Source organism: Melanostigma gelatinosum (genome assembly GCF_949748355.1).
Source record: "Melanostigma gelatinosum genome assembly, chromosome: 14".
NCBI classification, from domain to species: Eukaryota; Metazoa; Chordata; class Actinopteri; order Perciformes; family Zoarcidae; genus Melanostigma; species Melanostigma gelatinosum.
In genome coordinates this window covers 15,793,832-15,821,588 of record NC_136647.1, presented here as the reverse complement: position 1 = coordinate 15,821,588, position 27,757 = coordinate 15,793,832, and the positions used below count along the sequence as shown (strand labels likewise).

Below are 27,757 nucleotides of genomic sequence, written 5' to 3'. Positions count from 1 at the left end.
ATTATTGATGATATAACGACAAGTTGAACAGCAGCAACACATGCAGTTTCTGCCAAAATACTTATTTTAGGTGATTATTACGTGAAACCTGTCTGTGTCCATCACACTGTATCCACCAGGTGTAGGATGAAAAACAACATATACTGTAAGAAAGTGTATTGTGGATAAAGTTGATTATCAAGTCCACCCAGTTATGTGTGCTTTGCAGCGGAACCCTTCATGCTTTTCGGTGGCGAAGTCTTCTGCTTGGCCTTGATTTGGTGACTGTGATTGTCAGGCACTAAACTTGACTCTCTGCTCCCCGACTTGGACACCTCAGATTGCGAGTTTGAGCCAGGCAATCTGGTTGAAATCAGGTTTTGGCTTGAGGGGGCAGAGGTGGGGATCTGATAAGGGCTGAATCGCAACCAAGGCCGAGAGCTGCGGAAACGGGGGTTTCTGGCCAACTGAGGGGTTGCCGAGCAGGTGGGGAGAGCTGGTGCTGCCATGTAGCCGTATGGATAGGAGAACAATCCTCCAAAGGGTGACAGTGAGATTCCCTGCACGAAAGAAAGCAATTGTTAATTTTACTAACACCATAGATTTCCAATGTTCCTACATTTCCATGTACAGCAGCGTCACAGGCTGCACGTCTATGAGCTGTGCGTTCAGAGGAGTGGTTTTATGGAGAAAAGTATTTTGTTTTGTTTTTCCTATTAATTCCAACCCGGTAATCATCTTGCACCCACTAAGATTCTTCCCCGGACCCTCTGTAGGTTGGAGAAAATTGGTCTGGATTAGCATATTGGTGTGACTGGAAAAAAAAAAAAATGCATAATATTATTTGTTGTGGCTTGCACTGCTGCAACAAATTGGCCATGCAGATTTGCACGCTTTAACACCATGTCAATTCAAATCTCTTTCCACTTCCATCCAGTTGCTCATTTGAAATATCCGTCCCAAACTTAAAATCAGCCTCCCATTCCCAACCCTCCAAGCCCCGACCTTACTGGCCAACAGGCTCTCCCTCTCTTGGACCAAGGAGGGACATCTCTCCATTCAATGATATCACATGATTTTAATGATATTCCTTCTTTTACACTTAAAAAAAAGAAGAAATCTGAGGAATATTGGAATGAAGGTTACTCTGCAACTTTCATGGACAGCCCCCCCCCCCCCCCCTCTCTGCCATCTCTCCATTAATGCATGTGTATAGGTCCTGTTTTTCCATGTGTGTTCATTTCAGGCCTGTGTGTGTGTGTGTGTGTGTGTGTAATGTGTAAAAATAACAACTTGAATAACGTATGTCTTCTTCTAAGGCATCACTGTACTAATGGTCGCAATTTTGCAGTCAAGGACCATAATGTAAATAAATACATATAATCGCAAAATTATCAAATTCGTCAAGGTACAATCTCAAATTAACACAAAATGCTTTTCATAATTTCTGTGCATGCTGCCTTAAAATTGGAGTCCTTAGAGCGCATTACAAACATGATCTTACAGCTTTGGCTGGAGGCGGATAGCATTATTTTGTCCAAGACAGAAAGACATTTTGAAAGGGTCAGCTCACCCAAATCACAAAAATATAAGTTCTACTTTAGGTAGCTAGAAATATCATCTCTGAATTTTCTGCTAAATTCAAGTTCTCAGAGGAGCAATGCAATTCCATTCTCCTTGGAGTGGTGACAGACGTTTCTCTGAGGAAAACATGTGCTCATATACATGAATGTACCCTTTGAGGGGCCGGCATCCCCGGCTTCCGGTGTCTGTTCACTCGGTGCATAAGAAATATGTGTGATATAAGAAGCGTACCTGAGATGCCAGCATGTGCTGTGAAAGGTGAAACATGAAGGGAGATGGAGAGGTGATGCTTTGAGAAGGCAGGCCTCCGTTTTCTGCTGCAGGCAAAGAAGGCAACAGATGTCCCATACCCTCTGGCTTCACCGATAACTGTCCCGGGTGAAACAACAAAGGTGCCCCGAGCTTAAGAAACTGTTGGCTGTGCGCACTTGAGAAATCCAAAGTCTGAAAGGGACCAGCGCTGAGGGGCGATGAACTCTGCGTTTGCAACATCATCGGCAGGAAGACGCCATCTTGGATTTCGCCCATGTGCTGTTTTGAAGAATCGCTCTCCGCGGAGTACATCAAATCTGATGATCGAAACATTGTTCTTTCTTTGGTTGTGTCCTGATTGCCGTTGCTCTTACTGACAGAAGGCCTGTCCCGCAGTATCTCCTCGCTCTTCTGACTCAAAGAAAGCATATATTCACTCCTGGAACAGCTGGCTTCAGCAATATCATCATCTTGTTGATCAATATCTGAATCACTTTCGATATTGTCCTCACCTGTGGGCAAAAAATGCATTATATTCATTAAATGTATGAGCATATTTCTGCCTTGTTAGAGCAGTATATTAGTAGAACACAGTGAGGACAGAGATGACTTGGTTACATCTGGAAGCCATGAGTGAGAAAGTAGTCATTTCTGACGAACCCCAAGGCGCCAATACAGTTGATTCCTTTAAAGCAAAGCTATTTCTGTTTTGCCAAATTGAGTCAAACGGTAAACTGAGGTTGAGATGTGAACAATCCTCAAAGTCCCCGAAATCTTAAAACATAGTACAGTTCTGATCACCTCATTTGTGTAAGTTTAAAAAACTTTGTAGACTCAGAGTGTGTTAGTAATTTGTCCCCCCCCCCCCCCCCCCCAACACACACACACAAACACACATTAAAGTCTTGATAAGTGCCACTGCATGCGTGTAAAAGAACAATTGTACAGAAGAACCTTCTGATGACAGGTGATGTCATGACACTATCTGGAGGTGTGGAGTTAGAGACAAGTGAGTTTATGAGACCTGTAGCCCGCTCCTCAGCTGTGCTTGATGCTAGCGGCTACAGGCTACATTAGCCTGCCAGTAAAACACCCTACTAGTACCACCGTTGGTGTTCGAGTTGTGGGTAATGTAAATGCCAGATTTCGACACGGAAAATTGGACAAGAATGCATGGCATACAAAAGACTGGTTCTGCTTGCATCCATTTGAGCATTTTTGTGTGGACCGTCACTGACATCGTGATTAGTTTGCTGCTTAAAGGTAATTCGTCCAGCCATCCGTTATCCATCCACCGCTTATGCTGTTCAGGGTCGCAGGGTTACTGGAGCAGATCCCAGCTGACACTGGGCGAAAGCAGGGAACACCCTGTACACTTCGCCAGACTATCGCAGGGCCAACACTTAATGACAGAAAACCATTCAAGCTCACATTCACACATATGGACGATTTAGAGTAATCGATTAACCTAAGCCACGTGGAAGCCGGAAGCCGGAGAGAACATGCAGACTCCACACTGAAGGGCCGTCCAGCCCAAAGCCTAAAGGTTAATAGATAGATAGATAGATGGACTTTATTTCAGACTCGAGGTCCATACAGACAGATACATAAAAAGACAGACACAAACAATAAAAGTACATCGGCCTAGCAATGCCTTACAAAGAGACAGCTGTACCAATGTCGCCACAGCTGGGACTGGTAGCTTGTGGTGCTAAACCTTATGTTGGTTAAAACAAGTATGATCCCATTTACAGAGTCATTCAGTCGACAGATGAATTTGTACATGAAATTTCTTAAAACAGTTTGGAAAGTGTTGACTCGTGCAGCCACAAGCATTTCATTGGCACTACTCCATCTCGGCCTCTTTAAAAGTATTCTCATGGCGTCATTGTACGCTACTTGAAGTCTCTGTAAGCTCTTTTTTTTGTAGTTTGACCACAAGTGTGCAGTGTAGAGTGGAGTACAATATGCTCTGAACAGAGACATCTTCACTCCATCTGTACACAGACCAGACTAACGTGAGAGACTGTTTGCTTGTGCAGACATCATACGACATTGCCTGGAAATGTCGTTATCATCAGACATGTGTTCTGTTAAAAAATGACCAAGATATTTTACTTCACTACAGACACCAAGATTATTGTCAGACAATTTGAAGTCAGGGAAGTTTAGACATTTGTCCTCTTTAGTTCGACAGATCAGGATAGCACTCTTACTGGCGTTGTATTTGATGTCATGTTCCACACCGTACACAGTACATATAGTGAGGAGCTGCTGAAGACCAGCGCTAGAAGGACTAAAGATCACCAGATCATCTGCATACATGATGTGATTAACCAGAGTATTATGCACCAGTATTACAGGCTTTCAGTTGCTTGGACAGATCATCAATATACAGATTACCAGTAAATAGAATTGGGGACAAAATTCCCCCTTGTCTGACACCATTGCTAACCCAAAATGGGACTGACACACTTTTACCCCATTTTACTTGCATACTCTGGTGCGCATACCAGTAAGCCAGAATTCTCACAATGTATGTGGGGACACCTCTTTGGCTCAGTTTAAAAAATAATTTACTATGATTAACACGAGCAAAAGCTTTGGAGGCATCAATAAAACACATAAGAACTGATGAGTTTTGACCTCTGTATTTGTTTACAATGCCATGTTTGGCTTTGAAGCCCAACTGGTTATCTGTGGAGGTGATGAAGTCCTGTATTCTGTCCAGCAGAATTCTTTCCAGGACTTTTGACAGGACGCTGGCCAAAGCAATGGGCCTGTAATTCTCTAGGCTACATACTTTACCAGCTTTGTTTTTAATGACTGGCACTAAGAGAACAGACAGCATTGAGTCTGGTAACAAGCCGTGAATCATGAAGCCAGTAAAACAAATAGCGAGGAGAGGAGCTAACCTCGGACTAGCATATTTAAGGTGTTCAGCAGTAATATGGTCGAAACCACTTGCTTTGCCTTCAGACAGTTTATTGATAGCTTGGTGCACCTCATATGATGTAATTGCCATTGACTCATTACTCTCAGAACTGTCACTTTTGATGCAGTTCAATAAGGTGCTATAATGCTGTCACCATAACTCAGCAATGTTGTCTGTTCCTGAGATTCCATCTATAGTGCATGGTAAAGATGTTTTACAGTTAAGAGCTCTCACTTCTTTCCAAAAATCAACTACGTTGTTGCTTAGCAGCTTCTTGGCCATGGAGTCAGCCCTCATGGCTTGATCATTCTTGCAAATGAAGCGAATGGCATACTTATATCTTGCATTGGTGAGCTTCTTGTACTCAAGCACTGGCCCTTGTCTGGGTCTACCAGCTAGAGCCCATGATTTGAAGGCTTCACAGGCTTCAGCACGATACTCAGCTACATACTCGTTCCAGCCAGGTTTGATGTTATGGGTCTTATTTTGATGCTTGTAGTAGGGCTTACTGTCTTTATACAGAGCACTTACTATATCATTGTACATGAAGCAGAGATCTCTCTTATGCACCACATCCTTACAATTAACGTCAGTACACATAGCTGCATCTCTAGGTGGATGAATAAATGAACGTTGTCTCTGTTTAGTGACTGCAATGTTTATCGCTTTAATGACATAGTCGACTGTGAGTTCACCCACCTTGACCGGTCGGGGTGGACATCAGAGGGCTGCTCACCAGCTCCCGAGGGGAATAAAATGGATCACTGGTACTGGGTTGTTCACATGAGTCATCAGAATCAGCACAGTCCGGGTCCGCTTTGTTTTGGCTCTCATGCATTGACGAAATGCTTAACTGCTTACTCCTGCGGATCACAAATTGAAGTTAAGTCTACATATATATACATGCATATATACAGATATATATCTATACACATACGGATATGTCCTTTAATATTATGATAAATCATGCTGGCAAAGCAAATACCTCTTTTCTCGCCTCCCATTTCCCATGTCTCTGAATCCTTTGGCAAACGGATTGTTGTCGATTTTTAGCTGTGTAATCTTGTGGAGAAAGAAGACACATCAGCAAGTTAATCATTGCAAAACTACAACTTCCAGTGTCCATAAAGCTGATATGTTGCACTAATGAGGGCCCATAACACTAAAATGTATACCTGTTAGTTTCCAAACCATCCCAACAGCCGCACTACACTGTTTTTTCATCCACACAATATCAACAACACCGAAAAATCGTTGCCAAGTGCTTTAGGTCTGCTGTGTTTGCATGCGAGGTTGGAGCAGGAAGGATGGGGAGGGGGGGATGGGTACCTTTTCATTCTGATATGCAGTGACAGCGATGAACTCCGACTCCGGGAAAACATAAGTCCGGAAGGTGCTGTACGGAAGCTTCATTATGTCGTTGGCTCTCACAATATGAAATCGGGGCTGGTATTTATGCATTGAATTCAAAATTGTCTGGAGGAATGAAGACAAAGAAATTCGAACGTCAGAGTGTTTGGCTAGTAAAGGACATGATTTAATAGAGTGACACATATTTAAAATTGTATAGGCTATTGTGAACTCATTGATATGGGATTTAAAAAATGGGTTATCAAAAAATAAGTCCCTTAAGCTACAATAATAAAAAGTATTATATCTACTTACAAATCCATGCTTATCCGAAATATTATTGGTGAGTTTGAGTTTATGAAAAGCGACGGGCTTGCTCATCCACTGCTCCCCTTTGGACGGGCTGTCCGGGTGGATGTACATGCGCTTTGGCATCTCTGGGTCAGCTTTTCCAGCCACCACCCAGCGGGAGCTGTGAAACTTGTAGCGGCAGTCATCAACTGCGACAATGTCCATCAGCAGGATGTACTTAGACGTTTCAACCAGCCCGTCTACCCGCACTTTAAACGCCGGAAACATCCTCCTGTGGCAAAGAATTGATCAAACATCCATGTATTCGTGCATTAGACCTTTTGATTTGTAAGTTTGCATGCAAGGAGCTTCCCTTATGTTGTTAAAATAATAGCGGCTATATGATTTACTTGTATTTAGTTATTTTTTATTATAACAGCTAATTGAAAAAGTATTGAACTGGACCTCTGAAATAAGGCGAAAGGGCCCAAACCTGATGTATTTATATCTTGAAAATCACAAACTGACCCCATGATAATAGTAATAATAATAATCATATTGGACTGTCTACATCTACAACTATGACATTTCAAACACGTGACTGCAATGACACTTCCAATATGACTAAAAATCTGGGTGGGACTCTCTGGCACAGCACTTAACTGGTTTGAATCCTACTTGAAGGGCCGAGAATACTTTGTGTCTGTGGCTCATTACACATCGGAGCTGACTAAAATGACATGTGGTGTTCCCCAAGGTTCAATACTGGGGCCTCTTCTGTTCAACATCTACATGCTTCCACTAGCTCAGATTATGAAAAACAACAAAGTGTGTTATCATAATTATGCAGACGATACACAAATCTACATAACTATGTCACCAGGGGACTATAATCCCATACAAGGGATGGGTAACTGCATTGAACAAATCAACAACTGGATGTGCCAGAATTTTCTTCAATTAAACAGAAGTAATTGTTTTCGGTACCAAGGACGAACAATTGAAAATCACCGCTCAGCTTCAGTCACTGATGTTAAAACCCACAAACCAAGCCAGAAATCTAGGTGTAGTTATGGATTCAGACCTCAACCTGAACAGCCATATCAAGACAATTACAAAATCAGCCTACTATCACCTGAAGAATATATCAAGGATTAGAGGACTTATGTCTCAACAGGATTTGGAAAAACTTGTCCACGCATTTATCTTCAGCAGACTGGACTACTGTAACGGTGTGTTTACAGGTCTCTGTAAAAAGTCCGTCAGAAAGCTGCAGCTGATTCAGAACGCTGCAGCTCGAGTCCTCACTAAGACCAGGAGGGTGGACCACATCACTCCAGTTCTGAGGTCTTTGCACTGGCTTCCTGTCCAACAAAGAATTGACTTTAAAATCCTGCTGTTGGTTTACAAAGCACTGAATGGTTTAGGGCCAAAATACATCTCTGATCTGCTGCTACCTTATGAACCATCCCGACCCCTCAGGTCGTCTGGGACCGGTCTACTTTCTGTTCCCAGAGTCAGAACTAAACATGGAGAAGCAGCGTTCAGTTTTTCTGCTCCACATATCTGGAACAAAGTCCCAGAAAGCTGCAGGTCTGCTGAGACCCTCAGCTCATTTAAATCAAGATTGAAGACTTTTCTGTTTGCTGCTGCCTTTAATTGAACCACATTCAATTCATATATTAATCAATTTCCTGCATTTCTGCATTTTACTACTGCATTTTATTTCTTGTACTGTTTTTTAATGTTTTAATGAATGTTCTTAATTGTTTTTAAATCTCCTTTTCTTTTGCCTTATGTTTTGATGCTTTTAATGGTTTTATGTGAAGCACTTTGAATTACCTTGTTGTTGAAACATTTTTGTTCGCGTACCTTCCCGATTTCGTAATAACCATCTCAGTTCCCATTTTGTGAAACTCAGTCCATAATTTTTCGGACTCCAGCGTAACTTTCGGGTCGTCTTCCAGCCCTTCCTCCGTCTGAAGGCTCTTACAGGACCGCGGCTGAACTGGCTGATGCTGGCGTGCCAGAGCGGCGCGCAGCCCCGCGTCAGAGGCAGCCTGCTCGGACAGAGGCTCGGACAGGGAGGCGACGTCTGGGAAAGCCAGGGAGGGGAAAAACGAGGGCCGAGTGGCAGCAAAGAAGGCTGACAATGGCAAGGCACCTGGTGGATGAGCTTGGAAAGTATTGTAAGCCATGGCAGCCGCTGTGGAAATTGGATATTTCATCAGGGTATCCGATCGGACAAGTCGATATTATAAAGTCTCAGCCCAACATGCTGTTGCTGCTGTACGGCGCGCGAGCGTCTGCATCCAGTTGAGACAAACCTTTTTGAGAGTTTGAGAGTTTTGTAGCATGCCCGAGAGATCAAATAATGGTGGGAATGCAAATTTGCAGAAGTAGACGCTGAGAGGTGAGGCTGGTCCTTTATTTGTCCACTGGTATATCCGCCAACGACAGGACAGCGCACTTTGGGGCCATGAGCAAAGCTTTAAAAAAAAAAAATGGCACAGAGGAGTGAGGACAGAGAGAGTCAAAGCGATGGTGTTAACGCACGTCTGTCCTTCCCGGATACGCTATAATGAGCCAAATATTTTTGACATCGCTTCACTGTCCGTACCAATTACCGAGGGGAGGGGGGAAGGGGGGGGGGGGGGCGTGGTTTTAACCGCTCAGAGTACAGGGACACAGCCGGATTTTAGTGGATTAGACAGCATCGTGGATAAACAACATTAATAAGTGGCACACCATGAATGAATCATCATTAAAGTAGCCTACTTTTAGCAACTTTGCGTTTTTTTAATACCGTTATAGTGAATAAGAATGAGAATAATGCCTACTAGAGTGAAGACTCATCTTTTTAGCCCAGCTTTTCATTAATTTTGGTGTTTTTATTTTGTGGGAAATACTACTAATAATAAAAATAATAATAATAATAATAATGTTTTCCTTAAATGTAAAAATACAAACCATTCTTTGTCTGAATTCATGGAAGGCTGCCTGACTCATTCACTTATCCATCTTTTGGAAACACCCAAGGTTTTTGATGAAGTGCATGGATCTGTTAATTAAGGCGGACTCGGCGCCAGTTCGCTGGCGTCACGCAAAGAGCCAAAAGCTCTCTCCTGTCACTTCACATTTAGGCAACTTTCCAAATCCTCAAGTTGCCTGCTCCAGTTTGTTTGGCGCTGCTTTTGTGAAACCTGAGTTAAGAAAAGAAACGGCAAGGATCTCAATGAAAGCAGCACCTGTCTATTGAAATAACTGGCGTTTGAGATACAACTTGGGACAATATGGCCTTTTTTACTTTTTTGTGATCTTTTTTTAACAAGTCATACATGAATTATAATTGTTGAGTAGAGTCTCGAAATTCTGGGGGGGGGGGAAACAATCTTTTTAATTTGAATTAATTTGAATTTAGAGTCAAAGACAGACACCCTATGGTCACAGGGCTGGACATCCACCTGAAGGAGGAGACTGACCACCAGCCAGAGGAGATGGAGGAGGCATCGTGCCTCCTGCCTCAATGCATCCAGACGACTGAGAAACTGGAGCGCTCAGAACACAAGCTGATGGTGGTTGAAACTGAATTGCAGAGGACTTTAAAACTTCTCCAAAGGCTCACGAAAAGAGACCGACGCCTGATTAAGAAAGTGGGGGCAGGCAAAGCTGATGCAGGGCCGAGTAGGGCTCAAAGGAGGGGTCAAAGAACGAGGAGGAGCCAGGGCAAATTCACGACAACCAAGGTGCACTGGCCAGGCGTAAAGCATCGAGAGCGTTCCTGAAGCAGGGCAGATCCTCTACGTGGGGGACACCTGTACTTCCACATGAAATAGGTAAGACAGCGACACTTTATGGACGTATTTGCCCGGTCTAAAGTGGCTTTAAATCGGATCGACAGAGTGACATTTTGGGCTGGTTCTTCGGCGAAGCGATACTTTATGCAGGTATTTTGTCTTTTCATTCACAGATCAGTATTTGGACCGATACATGAAACTGCATGGGTCAACGCTTGGCAACGCGAAGAAGAAAGAGAATGCTAAGTCCAAACTGAGCCGAATAAGAACCTCCACAACGCCTCCCTGGACCACCCTGGACCACCCTGCATCTCCCCCCAAAATATTTTAAGCCCAAATATAAATTTGGGCTTAAAACAGGCTGAAATACAGGTAATAGCACACAATAACATGTTACCCCAAGAAAGAGGCTTCATTCCTGGGTAAAATACATCAACAACACCTCCCTGGACCACTCTCAGGGTGGAGACAGCGGTAATTCCCAGGCAGAAAATGCTGCAAACTCATCCGCTGCAGGAGCCTCAAATTTGGCCTCATTCACCACAGACAGAGCCTGGATGAAATCAAGTTTTCCAATCTATTTCTAAGTGTTTTCGGAGCCCTGGTAGTCACTACCGGAGGGGAATCAAGTAGGCCCACCTATGGTTTAGGAGACTCACCTGATGGACGCAACCCAGGCGCCCGATGCACCTGGACCTCCACAATACCTCCCTGGACTCTGCATCTCTGCATCTCTGCATCTGTACAATAAAAACATGTTACCCCAGGAAAAAGGCTTCATTCATGGACCTGATGGTTCTCCACGACCAACACCATACTATCAAACTCACCGACAACCTGGAAGGGACACTACCTACGCCCTGCAACAAGCCTAGGGCCCCTTCGCTCCCCCAGAGGCCAAGCCAGGTTCCCGCCCCGAGGCCCATCCGCGCAGATCCGAAGTTCCGAAGTTCCGAAGTTCCGAGGTTCCGCACTTCTGACATTGTGGGGGAATGCATATCGATGCACCTGGACCTCCACAACACCTCCCTGGACTCTGCATATCTGCATCTCTGCATCTGTATAATAAAAACATGTTACCCTCCTCTTTCCTGAGGATAACACAAAAACGTGTTACCCCAGGAAAGAGGCTTCATTTCAATAAGCCTGTATAATAAAAACGTGTTACTTACCTGATGGACCTGATGGTTACCTGATGGTTCTCCACGACCAACACCATACTATCAAACTCACCGACAACCTGGTAGGGACCTGTATAAGCCTGTATATACAGGCCCATCCGCGCGGAGCCGAAGCCAGGTTCCCGCCCCGAGGCCCATCCGCGCAGATCCGAGGTTCCGAGGTTCCGCACTTCTCGCCCGTGACCAGTACGCCCACCTATGGTTTAGGAGACTTACCTGATGGTGGGGTAACACAAAAAAGTGTTACCCCAGGAAAGAGGCTTCATTTCAATAAGCCTGTATAAGCCTGTACAATAAAAACGTGTTACTTACCTGATGGACCTGATGGTTACCTGATGGTTCTCCACGACCAACACCATACTATCAAACTCACCGACAACCTGGTAGGGACCTGTATAAGCCTGTATATACAGGCTTCATTTCAATCAGCCAGAGGCCCATCCGCGCGGAGCCGAAGCCGAAGTAGGCCCACCTATGGTTTAGGAGACTCACCTGATGGACGCAACCCAGGCGCCCCGATGCACCTGGACCTCCACAACGCCTCCCTGGACTCTGCATCTCTGCATCTGTACAATAAAAACGTGTTACCCCAGGAAAGAGGCTTCATTTCAATAAGCCTGTATAAGCCTGTACAATAAAAACGTGTTACTTACCTGATGGACCTGATGGTTACCTGATGGTTACCTGATGGTTACCTGATGGTTACCTGATGGTTCTCCACGACCAACACCATACTATCAAACTCACCGACAACCTGGTAGGGACCTGTATAAGCCTGTATATACAGGCCCATCCGCGCGGAGCCGAAGCCAGGTTCCCGCCCGAGGCCCATCCGCGCAGATCCGAGGTTCCGCACTTCTCGCCCGTGACCTGTACGCCCACCTATGGTTTAGGAGACTTACCTGATGGACCAGGTGCATCCCCGATGCAAATTTGGCCTCATTCACCACAGACAGAGCCTGGATGAAATCAAGTTTTCCAATCTATTTCTAAGTGTTTTCGGAGCCCTGGTAGTCACTACCGGAGGGGAGGGGGGTCGGTGGGGCCACAGCACCAGCGTGCTGTGGCCCCCGATGCACCTGGACCTCCACAACGCCTCCCTGGACTCTGCATCTCTGCATCTGTACAATAAAAACATGTTACTTACCTGATGGACCTGATGGTTACCTGATGGTTCTCCACGACCAACACCATACTATCAAACTCACCGACAACCTGGTAGGGACCTGTATAAGCCTGTATATACAGGCTTCATTTCAAGGTCAACCTGGGGTAACACAAAAACGTGTTACCCCAGGGAAGAGGCTTCATTTCAATCAGCCTGTATAAGCCTGTATATACAGGCTTCATTTCAATCAGCCAGAGGCCCATCCGCGCGGAGCCGAAGCCGAAGTAGGCCCACCTATGGTTTAGGAGACTCACCTGATGGACGCAACCCAGGCGCCCCGATGCACCTGGACCTCCACAACCAACGCCTCCCTGGACTCTGCATCTCTGCATCTGTACAATAAAAACATGTTACCCCGGGAAAGAGGCAACCCAGGTGCATCGTCCCCGATGCACCTGGGTTCTCCACGACCAACACCATACTATCAAACTATCAAACTATCAAACTCACCGACAGCCAGGTGGGGACACTACCTATGCCCTGCAACAAGCCTGGGGCCCCTTCGCTCCCCCAGGGGCCAAGCCAGGTTCCCGCCCCGAGGCCCATCCGCGGTTCCGAGGTTCCGCACTTCTCACCCGTGACCAGTACGCCCACCTATGGTTTAGGAGACTTACCTGATGGACCAGGTGCATCCCCGATGCACCTGGTCCACCTGGGGTAACACAAAAACGTGTTACCCCAGGAAAGAGGCTTCATTTCAATAAGCCTGTAAAATAAAAACGTGTTACTTACCTGATGGACCTGATGGTTACCTGATGGTTCTCCACGACCAACACCATACTTTCAAACTCTCCGACAACCTGGTAGGGACCTGTATAAGCCTGTATATACAGGCCCATCCGCGCGGAGCCGAAGCCAGGTTCCCGCCCCGAGGCCCATCCGCGCAGATCCGAGGTTCCGCACTTCTCGCCCGTGACCTGTACGCCCACCTATGGTTTAGGAGACTTACCTGATGGACCAGGTGCATCCCCGATGCAAATTTGGCCTCATTCACCACAGACAGAGCCTGGATGAAATCAAGTTTTCCAATCTATTTCTAAGTGTTTTCGGAGCCCTGGTAGTCACTACCGGAGGGGAGGGGGGTCGGTGGGGCCACAGCACCAGCGTGCTGTGGCCCCCGATGCACCTGGACCTCCACAACGCCTCCCTGGACTCTGCATCTCTGCATCTGTACAATAAAAACATGTTACTTACCTGATGGACCTGATGGTTCTCCACGACCAACACCATACTATCAAACTCACCGACAACCTGGTAGGGACCTGTATAAGCCTGTATATACAGGCTTCATTTCAAGGTCAACCTGGGGTAACACAAAAACGTGTTACCCCAGGGAAGAGGCTTCATTTCAATCAGCCTGTATAAGCCTGTATATACAGGCTTCATTTCAATCAGCCAGAGGCCCATCCGCGCGGAGCCGAAGCCGAGGTAGGCCCACCTATGGTTTAGGAGACTCACCTGATGGACGCAACCCAGGCGCCCCGATGCACCTGGACCTCCACAACGCCTCCCTGGACTCTGCATCTCTGCATCTGTACAATAAAAACATGTTACCCCGGGAAAGAGGCAACCCAGGTGCATCGTCCCCGATGCACCTGGGTTCTCCACGACCAACACCATACTATCAAACTATCAAACTATCAAACTATCAAACTCACCGACAGCCAGGTGGGGACACTACCTATGCCCTGCAACAAGCCTGGGGCCCCTTCGCTCCCCCAGGGGCCAAGCCAGGTTCCCGCCCCGAGGCCCATCCGCGCAGATCCGAGGTTCCGCACTTCTCGCCCGTGACCTGTACGCCCACCTATGGTTTAGGAGACTTACCTGATGGACCAGGTGCATCCCCGATGCAAATTTGGCCTCATTCACCACAGACAGAGCCTGGATGAAATCAAGTTTTCCAATCTATTTCTAAGTGTTTTCGGAGCCCTGGTAGTCACTACCGGAGGGGAGGGGGGTCGGTGGGGCCACAGCACCAGCGTGCTGTGGCCCCCGATGCACCTGGACCTCCACAACGCCTCCCTGGACTCTGCATCTCTGCATCTGTACAATAAAAACATGTTACTTACCTGATGGACCTGATGGTTCTCCACGACCAACACCATACTATCAAATTCACCGACAACCTGGTAGGGACACTACTGCAACAAGCCTAGGGCCCCTTCGCTCGCCCAGAGGCCAAGCCAGGTGCTCGCCTTAGGACACCTGCGTTACCGTTTGACAGGTCTCACCAGGGTCACATACGCATTCACGAAGTCCAAGTTCCTCTCTTGTTAGGTGACTGTGCTAGCCACAGCACCAGCGTGCCAACGGAATGCATTTGCGTTCGTGCCCTCACATGGTGGTCCGTATCCTGGCCGAGACACAAGCCCCGAGGCCCATCCCGCCCCGAGGCCCATCCGCGCAGATCCGAGGTTCCGCACTTCTCGCCGTGACCAGTACGCCCACCTATGGTTTAGGAGGTTTACCTGGTGGACCAGGTGCATCCCCGATGCACCTGGTCCTTTCAATAAGCCTGTATAATAAAAACGCCTATGGTTCTCCACGACCAACACCATACTATCAAACTCACCGACAACCTGGTAGGGACACTACTGCAACAAGCCTAGGGCCCCTTCGCTCGCCCAGAGGCCAAGCCAGGTGCTCGCCTTAGGACACCTGCGTTACCGTTTGACAGGTCTCACCAGGGTCACATACGCATTCACGAAGTCCAAGTTCCTCTCTTGTTAGGTGACTGTGCTAGCCACAGCACCAGCGTGCCAACGGAATGCATTTGCGTTCGTGCCCTCACACGCCATTCACACTCACACTCACATTCACGCAACCTAACATGTCTTGATTGTGGGGGAATCTCCATCGCCCAGATAGAACCCACTGACGCCGACACGGGGAGAACATGTAAACTCCACACAGGAGGGCCTTCCTGTTAGGTGACTGTGCTAGCCACAGCACCAGCGTGCCAACGAGATGGAATGCATTTGCGTTCGTGCCCTCACATGGTGGTCCGCATCCTGGCCGAGCCCCGAGGCCCATCCCGCCCCGAGGCCCATCCGCGCAGGCCCGTGACCAGTACGCCCACCTATGGTTTAGGAGACTTACCTGATGGACCAGGTAAGTCTCCGATGCACCTGGTCCATCAGGTAAGTCTCCTAAACAGGTGACAGGCCTGTTACCGTTTGACAGGTCTCACCAGGGTCACATACGCATTCACGAAGTCCAAGTTCCTCTCTTGGCTCCGGCCGTTTGGGGCACTTACGGATCGTGTTCGCCATCTTTAACGATGTTGCCCGCGGACCACCACGTGGAGGTACGATCCAGCCGACTGTTCAATCACCCGACCGGCCTGCACGCCATTGGTGTTTTTAATTGAACAGTCGGATTCCCCTGGTCCGCACCAGTTCTAAATTCACACACCCAAGTGTGCTGCCGACATACTCTGACATATTCTTGAAAATATTAGTCAGGAGAACCAGACACACACCCAAGTGTGCTGCCGACTTGGTCCAGTGAGGGCTCACCTTTGTCGGATGTCCTCGGCTCAACCTCTCGAAACTTTTCGCTGGTTAGCCCTTTTCTGAAAACTGAGTTTCTGTAATCGTGCGCAAGGTGGCTTGGTGACCACCTATGAAAATGGCCAAAATCGGGGGAGGGGCGAAGCGCTGAACCCGTCAGCGCTTCGCCCATTCCCCCGATTTTGACCCAAAATGGCCAAAATCGGGGGAGGGGCGAAGCGCTGAACCCGTCAGCGCTTCGCCCATTACCCCGATTTTGACCACCTATGAAAATTACCAAATCGGGGGAGTGGCGAAGCGCTGAACCCGTCAGCGGTTCGCCCATTCCCCCGATTCCCCCTCCGTGGCGACACTGACTTTTTATTCTTTTTTTTTGTTTTTGTGGAGCTATCTCCGCGAAACAAGCACGCACAGCCACGCCCGTGACACTGAATTGTAGGTCTCATCGCCCTCTACACGCAGGTCTAGGTTGATCGGAGATGCGTTCGGCCTCACGAGGTCGGCAAAGGGCCGGAATTTCGGGGTTTTGCGGGGCCATATCTCCCCGGAAATAGAACGCACAGACGAGACCACCACGCCGAATTATCCGCCTTGACGTGCTCTCACTGGAGAAATTGTCAGACAAATAAACCGAGCCCCACAGCCGATGTTGGACGGGGTCAAAGTCGGCGTGTGCACCCTCGATACTCCGACGTTTGAGGCTCGTGGTTCTCGATTTTCATAGCGCTATTTTTCGAATTATTTTACAACTTTCACTCATTTCTTTCGGTGCTTCTGGTAGTCCACATCTTCATGGTGGTTCTGCTATCACAACTTCATTTTTGGATGGTTATTTTATTCGTATTTTACAACTTAACGTTCGCGGGTCTCGGAGTACAACGGACCCAATTTCCGGGTTGCACGGGTTTAACTGGGTCCATATCTCCCCGAAAATAGAACGCACAGACGGGACAAGCCCCTTCAATTGTCGGCCTTGACGTGCTCTCACTTGAGAAATTGTCAGACAAATAAACCGAGCCCCACAGCCGATGTTGGACGGGGTCGAAGTCGGCATATGCACCATCGATTCTTGGTTTTGGTATTCCAACTGCATTTTCATAGCGTTATTTTTCTAAGTGTTTTCCAACTTTAACTTTATTTTTCGTGGTTCTGGTATTCAAACTGTATTTTGAGATATCGTAAGTATTTTCCAACTTTTGCTTCTCGGAGGAATTAGGAAATACTTTTGCTTCCTAAACAAGTTAAACATTGAACTCATTGGCATGGCGGACAGACTTCTCATTTTGGAAGTGAGCCTCATGATTAATGGAGTTAACTCCTTGTTGAGGCACCGTGGCACCACTATAACTTTGTTTGTTTAGATTTATAGGATTTACCGGAAGACGTGTTTTCCTACAAATGAATTTAGCAGTGCTTTCAGAGGGAATGACTGACGGCTGTGTGTGTGTGTGGCTCTCAACTGCGAAAGCTTCTTGCATTCATGTTTTTCACATAGTGACGTTCAAGATGACAGAGCCTTCTCTTACTTGTTTTTTCTTGTTGTTGTTAAACCAACATTTGAATCAACAATATTAAAGAGAGCCTTGTCAGGACCGTATAGATGTGATTTGCTTGCTTCTATGTGGTACAGAGTAATTATCATAGAATGTATAACCTTATCATGATGAAACCTACTTAAAGCATTTATGCATTTGGATATATTATATTTTGAAATATTGAACTTTGGATGAACTCAGTGGGAGGAAAAAAACATGTTAAAAGGGAGAAGACAATAAAAAAGGTCATGTCTGACTGAGGACATGAGTTGTAACAAAGGTTTAGACCATTTCCCGTGGGATGCCGCAGCTCTCTGGTTGCTTTGCTGCCTCAGATTTGCTATTAAATCATTTACTCCATGTCTTTTTAAGCCAGCTACTCCTGTGCATCTTCTGGGATCCAAACGCATAGTCACGATAACGGCTCCACACACTGGGCTGGATGTTTGGCTGACACAGACACTGCAACTCTTTTTAACGCCACGATTTTGGAAAATGATAACTTTATTACCACATACAGATGCTGTATATCCAGTCACTTTCGAAGCCATCAGCTTATAACAGTTAGTCCTGAAGACTGGTTGCAGTGGATATGAAGCCAGACACAAAGTACTGTCATTGTCAAAAAAAACACACATGCCCATTAACATCCATTACCTCTGGACACTTCACAACATACAGAGCATGCCAGACTCCTGAAAAACCCAATTATTTTTGCATAATGATGCACTGTACAAACTTCTATTGCATATTGACGTGCTGTACAAAAAAATCAACAAACCGCATTGTCAGCTCACCATCCACCGGAGTGTGGATGGTGAGCCCGTATACTCACATTGAGATATCCTAGAGATTCTCACCCGTTAAGAGTCACCAAATATGAAAACCTGTGAATAGCACCTCCGACTCATTTGTGCTAAGGCAACCATGACACTATTATGGGAAAAAAGAAGGTAAACAAATCGGCTAAAACAGTAATTGAGCTGCCATGTTATTAACACAAGTGGACATTGAAACGGGCACTTTATTCGTACCATCAGGTGTTTTATGTGCAGATTAAAAAACAAGTTATGGGGGCAGACCACACGGATACAATATGTGAAAATAATATGAAAAGGGCTTGTGGAATGGTGTTGGTGTCCAGTGGACACTCGAAATAAACTTGTTGTGCAAAGAAAAGTCCAGGAGGAAACAGACTCCAAACCTTCCAGTGAGGCACAGGTATTGATTTTGGCTTTCACATCAGCACCCAATACCTTATGGTCAAATCAAAAATGGAGATGGATCTCTCCAGCAAAGTACCATGAAAGGGTCAGTTCACTACCATCACACATTATGTACATGGATAGAGATACCACAAGGGAAAATGAGGATATATTCTGTTTTGTCTGATTTGGGTGAACAGACCCTTTAACGCCTCCTCACAAGCTATGCGTAAGATACACCAATTAGCCGAGTAGCAATTGTGATGACAGTACATAATTAGCCACTGGTGAAACAAGTAACAGATTTATAATCAATACTCTCATAAATACCCTCAGACCATTGCTTTTCACACGTTTCCAATATTTTGCACACGACAGTATCACCACTAACAGGGGCTTCTGTTGAACACGATTAAATACAAACTAACAATGGCATGGCAGCACATTCCATCTATGGAACAACTGGTCTGAGGTTCTGACTCCACTGGAGGAAGGATTGGGATGTTATGGCATCACACGAGTAACATCAATTTAAACACCGTGAATTCATTCGATAGACATCTAAACTGGAAGATTGCACGCGTCACTATTTTTGGTGAACTGTGACGTCACCTCAGATTGTAATTATCCACCATCAAAATACATAGTTTGGATATACTATACATACGTATATGTATGAAAATAGATTGAATGGATTTCAAAATGTCCGCGAAAAACACTAAATTTCAAAGAGGGGGAAGAAGAAAACGGCAACACATTTACAATCTCAAATTTCTCACATATTTACAAAAAAAACAAAGACGTTTTGTATAAAAAGTATACATCTAGGAATTGGCCCCCGTGGCACACCTGATACCGATTATCCTTCTCGCCTCAGGGCAAAAAAAACACCGTTTCTACGAGACAAGAATCAGCTGTGGTAGGATGCTGCTTTCCTCAGAGGAGCTCGTCTTTTGACTGGAATGTTCACTTTGTACTTCGCTGTCCGGCATCTCCCGGGGGACACTTTTGCCGGAGGACCGGCCGAGCCGACCCCTCGGTTTAGCGGGTGTGTGCGGAGACCGGCGAGACCTTTTAAAGGGAGGAGTGGGAGCGGCGCAGTCCGTTTGGGTTGCGGAGTCCTGCTTTTCAAAATCATTCGCTGAACCGCCTGAGGGGGGCAGAGCGGCCCTCACGGAGTCGGCGTCGGGTAGGAGCTGTGCGGCGGCACCGGAAGCTGCTTCGTACAGCCCAAGTGCCTGCCACAGAGCTGTGGAACTGTCTTTGACTGAGGAGGGAGCATCTGCAGCATCGCTCCGCTGAAATAAAACAAATAACTTGTTATATTACAAGACACATCTCTTTATTTATTCAAATTAAATCATATTTTTGTCAAGAAATAAAACCACAACTTGCTATTCCATCATTTGAAAATGAATAAAACACACAGATGGAAGCCGGTACAAATGGACAGAGACTACAACAATTGTTTGACACACAATACTGGATTAAGATGTGTTCTAATGGCTCTGCGTTAGGTTGTATGTGTGCTGCATGGCCGAGAGATAATGTGGATCACAGAGCATTCTCTGTATTATAAATGTATTATTATTATTATTCTCAGCGCTCCTCTGTCTAGGAGATATTTATTTATATAAAAAAACATCCAAAAAGTTATTTTCAAAAGTATTAACGGGAAAATAAGAAAGATCAAATGGTCTGACCCTCCCAAAGAAAAGACTCCTCTGTAAGACTTATGGAAAGTACAAATCTAGTTTTCAGATATTTTCTTTTATGAAAACTGGATAAGGAGTCAGAATTAGTTTTGATTATTCCATTTGTTCATCTAACACCCTAAGAATGTATTTTATGATGTGACCGTTTTCTCACTTGGTAAATGAAGACTGAACACAAGAAACAGCTGTGATATCCTGAATACTGTGAGAAGTGTTGGGACTGTGAATGAAACTGTGTTAATGTCACTGTCTCCCTCTACTGGATGAAGTGGGAAGTAGGTTTAAGGTGACACTGGTGATGGTGACTAACAAAGTAATTTAATGTGTCGGAATTAATTATCTCACTTTCATTTCCAAACACTGGACAGCACATTTAAATAAATAAGTGATCTACAGCCCTCTTATAGCAGCACAACGTCCATACCACAGTAATCAATACTCTCAAGCCGAGAGGACCAACCAGCTGTAAGGGAAGTTTGTCATGTTGATATCCAAAAAAAAGATGTTTTTCAACAATAGAGCATATGAATCATTTGGCTGGTCACATTGCTGACACATGTTTTTATAACTGAGCAGTCACCTCGCTACCACTCCAGGCACGGCCATCCCTCATGTTCTTCTCCATATATCTCATCTTCTCCAAAAAACATGTCATCCTCATGCTCCTCCTGTTGGCCCCGAAAACAAAGAGTGATTTGTTGAAACCAGCGGTCCACTGATAGAAGCCTGTTGGTGTGACCTTAAGTCAACCGCCATTGGTGACTTCAAAACATTCAGATTTCCACTGGTGGTGACAGTATTTAAACAAATGACAATCAAAAATGGACCGGGATATATAAAAAGGACAATACAGCGAATAGCAAACAACAAAAACACACACACACACAAATATTCTGTATATTCTTTCACTGTCAGAGTGGTTCTGAGGTCCCAGCAGTGACTGACTCTATATTTGGAAAACATATAACCTACAACATGTCCTTTCTCCTTATGATTTAAATGATTCATCCTGATTAAAAATGACAAAAAAGGAGGATGCAGCAAAGCCATGGCACTGACCTTTGGGACCACACACGTGTTATAAGTCGTTCCCGGGAAGGGAACATGGTCCATTCCCGTAGACATGTCGACAACAATCTCGTCTCGATGCATCGGGATAGGGGGCCCGCCGCGCTCCTGCAGGGCCAGGACGATCACTGTCGTGTTGTCTGCGCGGAGCATGCGGTCTTTCCAAAACAGTAGGGCTGTGCATCCCAGCCGGCGGGCGCAAGACATCCCCTTTGGTCCCTGGAAGCAAATAAGAAACAGCAGATGGAAAAGAGATAAAATGATTTAATAAAATCCTAAAGCGTCCAGGCTCCGACAGCTGTGAAGATTAAAAAATGACTCGTTTTTACAGTTACGTACCACCATTTTGTCGTGGCCGGAGCACATATTGACGGCATTATTGGGTGGCATCATGTTCCACAGTCCGTCACTGCCGAGGATGATGTAGCGATGCCGTTTGGGGTCCAGGGTCATCACGGTGGTATCGGGCTCTGGAGAAACCACAAACTCTCCGCTGTAGAAGTCGTAGCTCCACAGATCACCTTTGAATAGATGTAGAAATGTTAGCACTTTTAAAGGAATAATAATAAAAAATAACAAAAAAACTTCCCAACGAATATACGGTATCATTTTATGGACACTAAACCCGAACGAGCGGGGGTGTCGCCCTTACCGAGGGATCGGGCCACAGCCAAGAAGGGGATCTGGTCGATGACCGTGCTCCTCCTCACCGGGCCGTTATGGGTCAGCCTGGGCCTCTTCCACACAACACGGTTCACCCCGGACTTTTTCATTACACTGCAGTTGAAAGAGCAAAGCTTTCAAGCTCGACAGGAAACGCAGCAATGTGTCAAGGAACAAGGTCAAGAAGACATGTGCCCTCAGTGGGATGTAATTTGTCTGACGTCCCGTTCACCAACTCACCTGCCACCCAGTCGTTCAATCCTTTCTCTTTCTTTGGGAAGTTCAGGTTTATGGTCTTGTGTTATTTCGAGTGCCTGGAGCGTGAGGTCAGAGTCGTTCTCCTGCACTCCGACCACTACCGCCGAATCCCCCACATGGGCGACGTACATGTGGACCCCGCGGATGACGATCACGCTGGCTGTGGTGCCGGATGTACTGGCCAGGCCAGTGATGGTCTTTGGCCACTCCGCTGTAAGGTGGGGAGAAAAATTAAAAGTGTCACTGGCAACAAGTAGTGGAGAGGGTACATCGGAGCCAGGTAGAATGAAAGGTGGAAATACTGGACTGTCTGATTTCCAGACTACATAAGAGGATTATGAATATAAGGAATAAGACAGTTAAGAAGCCTTTCCATCTGGCTTGGGAAGCTGTTGACATTGTCTCATCGGGTCAGGAAGCCTGGTCTTTAAAACAGTCTTTAACTGACAGCTGGAAGCGAGTTTGGGCCGAACGGACACTTTCCCAGCAGCTACACAGCTTTAAGGGCACCCACAGGAAATCACACTGAAGCTTACTGCATCAGCAACAGTCCAATACAGGTGAAACAACCGGTTTATCATTTGTTTCCACATTTATACTCAAGGAGAACGTTGATTTGATGAAAAACACAGTGTAAACTCTATCCCTGTCACACAGCACTACTGATGAAGATAACAGCTGTTCCATAAAACATGACGACCACGTAAGCCACGCTCACTCGAGTCTCAAATCTGGCTTATTTTGAGAAATTCAGTTTCATAAGGCAGGATTAAATAGGTTTGACCCATGTTGCCACAGAAATGCAGCCCCCCTGCTGTTTAGGCTCGTTTTTAGACTTGGCTTCAGCTCAGGCTTAACCAGCTTTACATTCTACTCACCAGAATGAAACACACAAGCATTTTATCCAAAATCCCACCCCGGCAGTCCCTCATCACTGCACGCAGTTCCTCCATACTCGTGTTTACCGGATATCTGCAACATGCTGCAAACGGTCCTCTTTGGTTTCGTCCATTCCCACTTTAATATGCAATCATTCAGATCAGAGGTTTAACATGTGCCGCTCTGTGGCCGTGAACGTAAAGGTTTGCTGTACTTCTACCTGAACTTATGCGACCTAAGCTTCACGTCTGATGTCTGTGTTTTTCTGTTGGTACTCATGAGGACTTTTGTTTTTTTACAATGCTTTTGGGAGCCTCCTTTATAGACCCCATCTTTGAATCAGTGCCACTTTTCTACAAACCCTTTCTGCAGAAATATGCGATATTATCCACAGTATTTCATATTAGAGGAAAACACATTGCGCCTCTACTAGATTGAGAGATTGATGAACAAAATACACATGCTCCCCACCTTAATAAAAAAAGAAAAACATGGATTGGAACCTGATATAACCCCAAATTGAAAGAAAACTAAATTAAGTTGTTTAGGTTCATTTTAACATGTATTTGTTATCCGCTTATATCTAATGCTGTGATTAAGGGATTCACCACAGCTGCATTGAAGGGTCCGGGTCAACCCTGCACTTAGTAATGGGATGGGTGTCAGAGGACCGGGCATCATCACACCAGCTGAGAAAGATGCCTCACGTGACACGGTGTGCCGTCTCAAGCGTTGCTGCTCGAGCTGTGAAGGCACGAATCGTGAGCAAATAGGCGGCGATAAAATAGGCCCGTGAAGGTAAAACAAATAACACAAGTATGCTCCACTCTGATCGACTTACGCAGCTCTTTCCACATCGCGTGGTGACAGGCGATGAAACCTTTCCTGAGAGCAGCGCACACTTCGCTGTGGTCCTTCGACCAAAACCCGCGTTGCTTTTTTAATAAATTCCACAGATTGTCTCTCGCGAAGTGTGCCGCTTCTCGACCCCCGTGCCCGTCAAAAACGGCGAAAAACGCCACAGACTTCCGAGTGTCGACTGCATGCGCTGCGACTTTTTCCTCCGGTGCCGGTGCATCGCTGCCCTCCTCCGATAGACTCTCGACCCACATCGCAGAGGCTGGGCCAGACTCGGCAGCAGCGTCGTGGTCGCGTGTCTCTTTTCCAGGTTGTTTCGTAGGTTCACTGCCGGCTTTCCCTTGTCCTCCATGTCCCTGCGACTTTGGATAATCTTCCACTGGCGTCGGCTCGTACTCTATTCGTATCTCGACCACATCCTCCATGTATTTCCTCCCCCCTTGCTCGGAAAATGCACTCATACGAAATATTATCCCCTCGTCCATGGCCGTGAACGCTGAATGGCAATGCTTTAAGCAATATAATGGCACATTGAGTTGCTAACTGTAGCGTGAAAGCTAGATTTTTGAACCGATTTTGCCGCGATTGTATGGCCGAAGGCTTCCTTCCTTTTTGTTTATCTTCTCCGAGACGCTGTACGTACTGACGTCATGCGCTTTCCACCTATCAACGTTGCAGCGACGCAAGGCACGCCGGACTATTGTGCTGCCTTTGCTGGCACTGCAAGAAATTGGAGATTTCATGTAGAAATCACATTGCAAGCTACAGACCACGCAAAACTGCAAATAGGCTTCAATATGGCCCTTTTCATGACTCAGTTTGTCGTGGTAGAATCGCAGATATTTCGCACGAGTATGGCAACACAAGAGAACTTTCAAAAATAGACTCATGCAGAAATGAGGAGACCACAACGTCGCAACATTTGAGCAGAATTCACTCCAGTATGACAGAAGTGAAGCCAAAGTAAGCAAACATTCAAACATGTTTCTGTTGTGACCATTGACTGCATTGTTGTGACAGCTGAGTCTATCATCCACTAATGTATCCATATTCTCAGAAGCAATAGTGCATGCTTGCGTGTCGGGAAGTTGGCCATTAAATTGACATAATCGTGACTGGAAGTTAAGCCAATTCAAAACTAAGCTAACTATAAACCTATCTACTCACAGCCACTGCAACGTTAATGATAACAGTCAACTCATTGTCTACAGGTAACAAGCAAACAAGTGTTTCTTTCTTTAGAAAAACCCCATGGCCTTCTTATTTATTTAAAAAAATGCGGTCAAATTAATTGCAAGGTCACACTTATGTAAAAACGGGTTTAAAATAATGGAAATAAATATTAAAATGCTGTGTAATTTGAATGGTGAACATACGGTTAGACACTTAAAAGACTTGCACCCCGATATGCAGTTGAAGACTTAAGACTCTGACCTGCTAGCCGCATGACTAAAACTTGGAGTTGTCTTTAACGACCCTTAGACTTAAACTTGTCTCTTCTTAATTCCTAAAACTGAATTGTTGGTCAAGACTCAGGGCCTCTTTCGAGAATGACATTTTGACAGGCTCATCACACACTGTCACACTGCCATGGCTTACTGGGCCACCTTACTGTGCAAAAGTCCTTTCCTGCTCCTCCACCAGTGTTAGGGACAGCAATCTACACCCCAGCTGTTGTGGAGGTGTGATTGTTTGTCATCCTTGTTCTTAATATATATAATATATAGTTTGCTGTCATGGCAGAGAAGTGGAAAATAGATCGTGACTCTGATTTACAAAAATACAGGAATTATAATGTAAGAAAGAACTCACACAATATTGCTATTTCTTTAATTTCTTTATATTTTATTCATGCAGAGGGACCTTACGGTTTATGTAAAGGATTTTCACCAAACAAAGATTTTGATGCAATCAAAATAATTGTTTCTTGACAAAACGACTCCATTATATTGTAGTGCCATTCTAAGAGTTTTAAGAATGTTTTTAGGACATGCAATTGTGCATCACAATTATTTTGGCCAGGGTCGTTGTAACATGAAATTGTCATATCGTCCATGCCAACACCCCATTGTCAAGTTGCTTCTTGTCCAGCATTGCTGTCAGCTGTAATGAATCATGAACCAGAATAAATATGCTTACCCTCACCCCTCACTGCCTACCATTATGAATCCACATTTAATGTATTCAGGGTCATATTTCCTCACCACACACTTCGGAGCTTTTACTAAGAAAAGGACATGGATCATGTCGTAGTGTTCAAAAAACAGTTTTGTTTGAAAACGCTGTATTTATTACTGCGTGTTCGCATGAGCTCTTTATCAGACACAGTAGTGCTGCAGTAATGCCAGGTCCGTCAGTGTCAATCCAACCAAATAACCTTAATTCTCCACATTTACCCCCAGTCGTCACAGAAATTTGACAAATGGTTTAAAACAGGAATTTTCACAAAAGGCACGATGACAGCACACATACATATCATCACGAGACACAAGTACAACTCTAAGGGATCTCTCATGTTGATGTATGGTCTTCATATAGAATCCACTTACACATTCATTATTCTACAACACACATGTATTCATGACTTGACAATCTAATCCCACCGACGGTTTACAACACAACGTTGTGTATGTTTACGTATGTACTGCTAATGTGTGTTTGATTATTCATTTGTGCCTGAGGTCACGAGTGACACAGTTTGTGCAGATGCAGATGCATACAGTGTGTGTACATTACAGACATGCCACTTTTGGACTTTAAAGACGCGGCTGTTTGGATTGCACTGAAACATCGCTCTTCATTACACAAACACAGGTGCTGAAGTTCACAGACATTTATTTAAATCCTTGATTTACTTTGTGATGAACTCCACAGAGAAATGATTGACGTTGACAAGAAATTGTCTTAGAAGATAAAATGCAAGCATGGTAATTGAATCTCTTTTCCAATAAGGACACATTCCTGTAATCATTATTTCTCAGTGCAAACTAAAAGGATGAAGCCTATATATGCATTCCCCTCAAGACCTACTCTGCTGTGCGCTTTTATGGTGGATTTCTCTTCTTCTTTCAGGGAAAATCTTTACATCTCGTTCTTGTGTGAGAGAGGCAGAGAGAGGGTGAGAAAAAGGAATTTCCCACATTATACTTTCATCAGTGTCTCCATCACCTATACTCAAAGCTCTGACCTTGACTTTAAACCTGAAAAGCCCATCTTTTATTATCCACCATCTTCTACATTTCCTTTCTTTCTTTCCTTCTTACCGTCTTCTGTCTTTTTTCTTTCCTTCCTTCCTTCATTCTCTTTACCGTTTATGTCCATTAATAGTCTAGCCCTCTGAGAGGACCTGTCTGCACACAGGCCACTATTGCAGACGAAGTGATTTCCATGTAAATGGTGTCAGAATGTCATTTTGAAGTGAAGCTGCTGAGAAAATGAATTCCCGAAGACGAGCGAGATTATCAAGGGGCAATGACACCCGAGTTGCATTCTCGTACATTCATTCCATGCAGCTCTTGTATAATGGT

At 45.4% G+C, this 27,757-nt stretch overlaps 2 protein-coding genes across 2 annotated transcripts; both read right to left on the bottom strand.

The window, feature by feature from the left end:
- LOC306787836 (T-box transcription factor TBX2b-like) lies at positions 1-8,595 on the bottom strand. Its single transcript, XM_079283131.1, has 7 exons — positions 8,264-8,595; positions 6,416-6,683; positions 6,080-6,226; positions 5,736-5,812; positions 5,450-5,613; positions 1,795-2,327; positions 1-539 (listed from the first exon to the last, which is right to left on the bottom strand). Exons 1-7 carry the CDS (start codon positions 8,587-8,589, stop codon positions 192-194), a joined length of 1,863 nt encoding a protein of 620 aa, XP_079139257.1. The 5' UTR covers positions 8,590-8,595; the 3' UTR covers positions 1-191.
- An 11,352-nt stretch (positions 8,596-19,947) lies between these two features.
- LOC306788636 (protein phosphatase 1D-like) lies at positions 19,948-24,724 on the bottom strand. The gene is made up of 7 exons (XM_079284223.1): positions 24,214-24,724; positions 22,476-22,704; positions 22,225-22,349; positions 21,912-22,093; positions 21,564-21,791; positions 21,085-21,172; positions 19,948-20,087 (listed from the first exon to the last, which is right to left on the bottom strand). Exons 1-6 carry the CDS (start codon positions 24,713-24,715, stop codon positions 21,089-21,091), a joined length of 1,350 nt encoding a protein of 449 aa, XP_079140349.1. The 5' UTR covers positions 24,716-24,724; the 3' UTR covers positions 19,948-20,087; positions 21,085-21,088.
- Between the last annotated feature and the right edge of the window lie 3,033 nt (positions 24,725-27,757).

Bases quoted from the DNA above. Each gene is read 5' to 3' on its own strand.
- LOC306787836 (XM_079283131.1), bottom strand. From the start codon at position 8,589: ATGGCTTACAATACTTTCCAAGCTCATCCACCAGGTGCCTTGCCATTG. The intron at 6,684-8,263 runs GTACGCGAACAA...TCTTTGCCACAG, and splicing joins GTTATTACGAAATCGGGAAG to GAGGATGTTTCCGGCGTTTA. The intron at 2,328-5,449 runs GTGGGTGAACTC...TTTTGCCCACAG, and splicing joins GTCCACCCCGACCGGTCAAG to GTGAGGACAATATCGAAAGT.
- LOC306788636 (XM_079284223.1), bottom strand. From the start codon at position 24,715: ATGGACGAGGGGATAATATTTCGTATGAGTGCATTTTCCGAGCAAGGG. The intron at 22,350-22,475 runs GTGAGTTGGTGA...TTTCAACTGCAG, and splicing joins ATTGAACGACTGGGTGGCAG to TGTAATGAAAAAGTCCGGGG. The intron at 21,792-21,911 runs GTACGTAACTGT...ATTTGCTTCCAG, and splicing joins CCGGCCACGACAAAATGGTG to GGACCAAAGGGGATGTCTTG.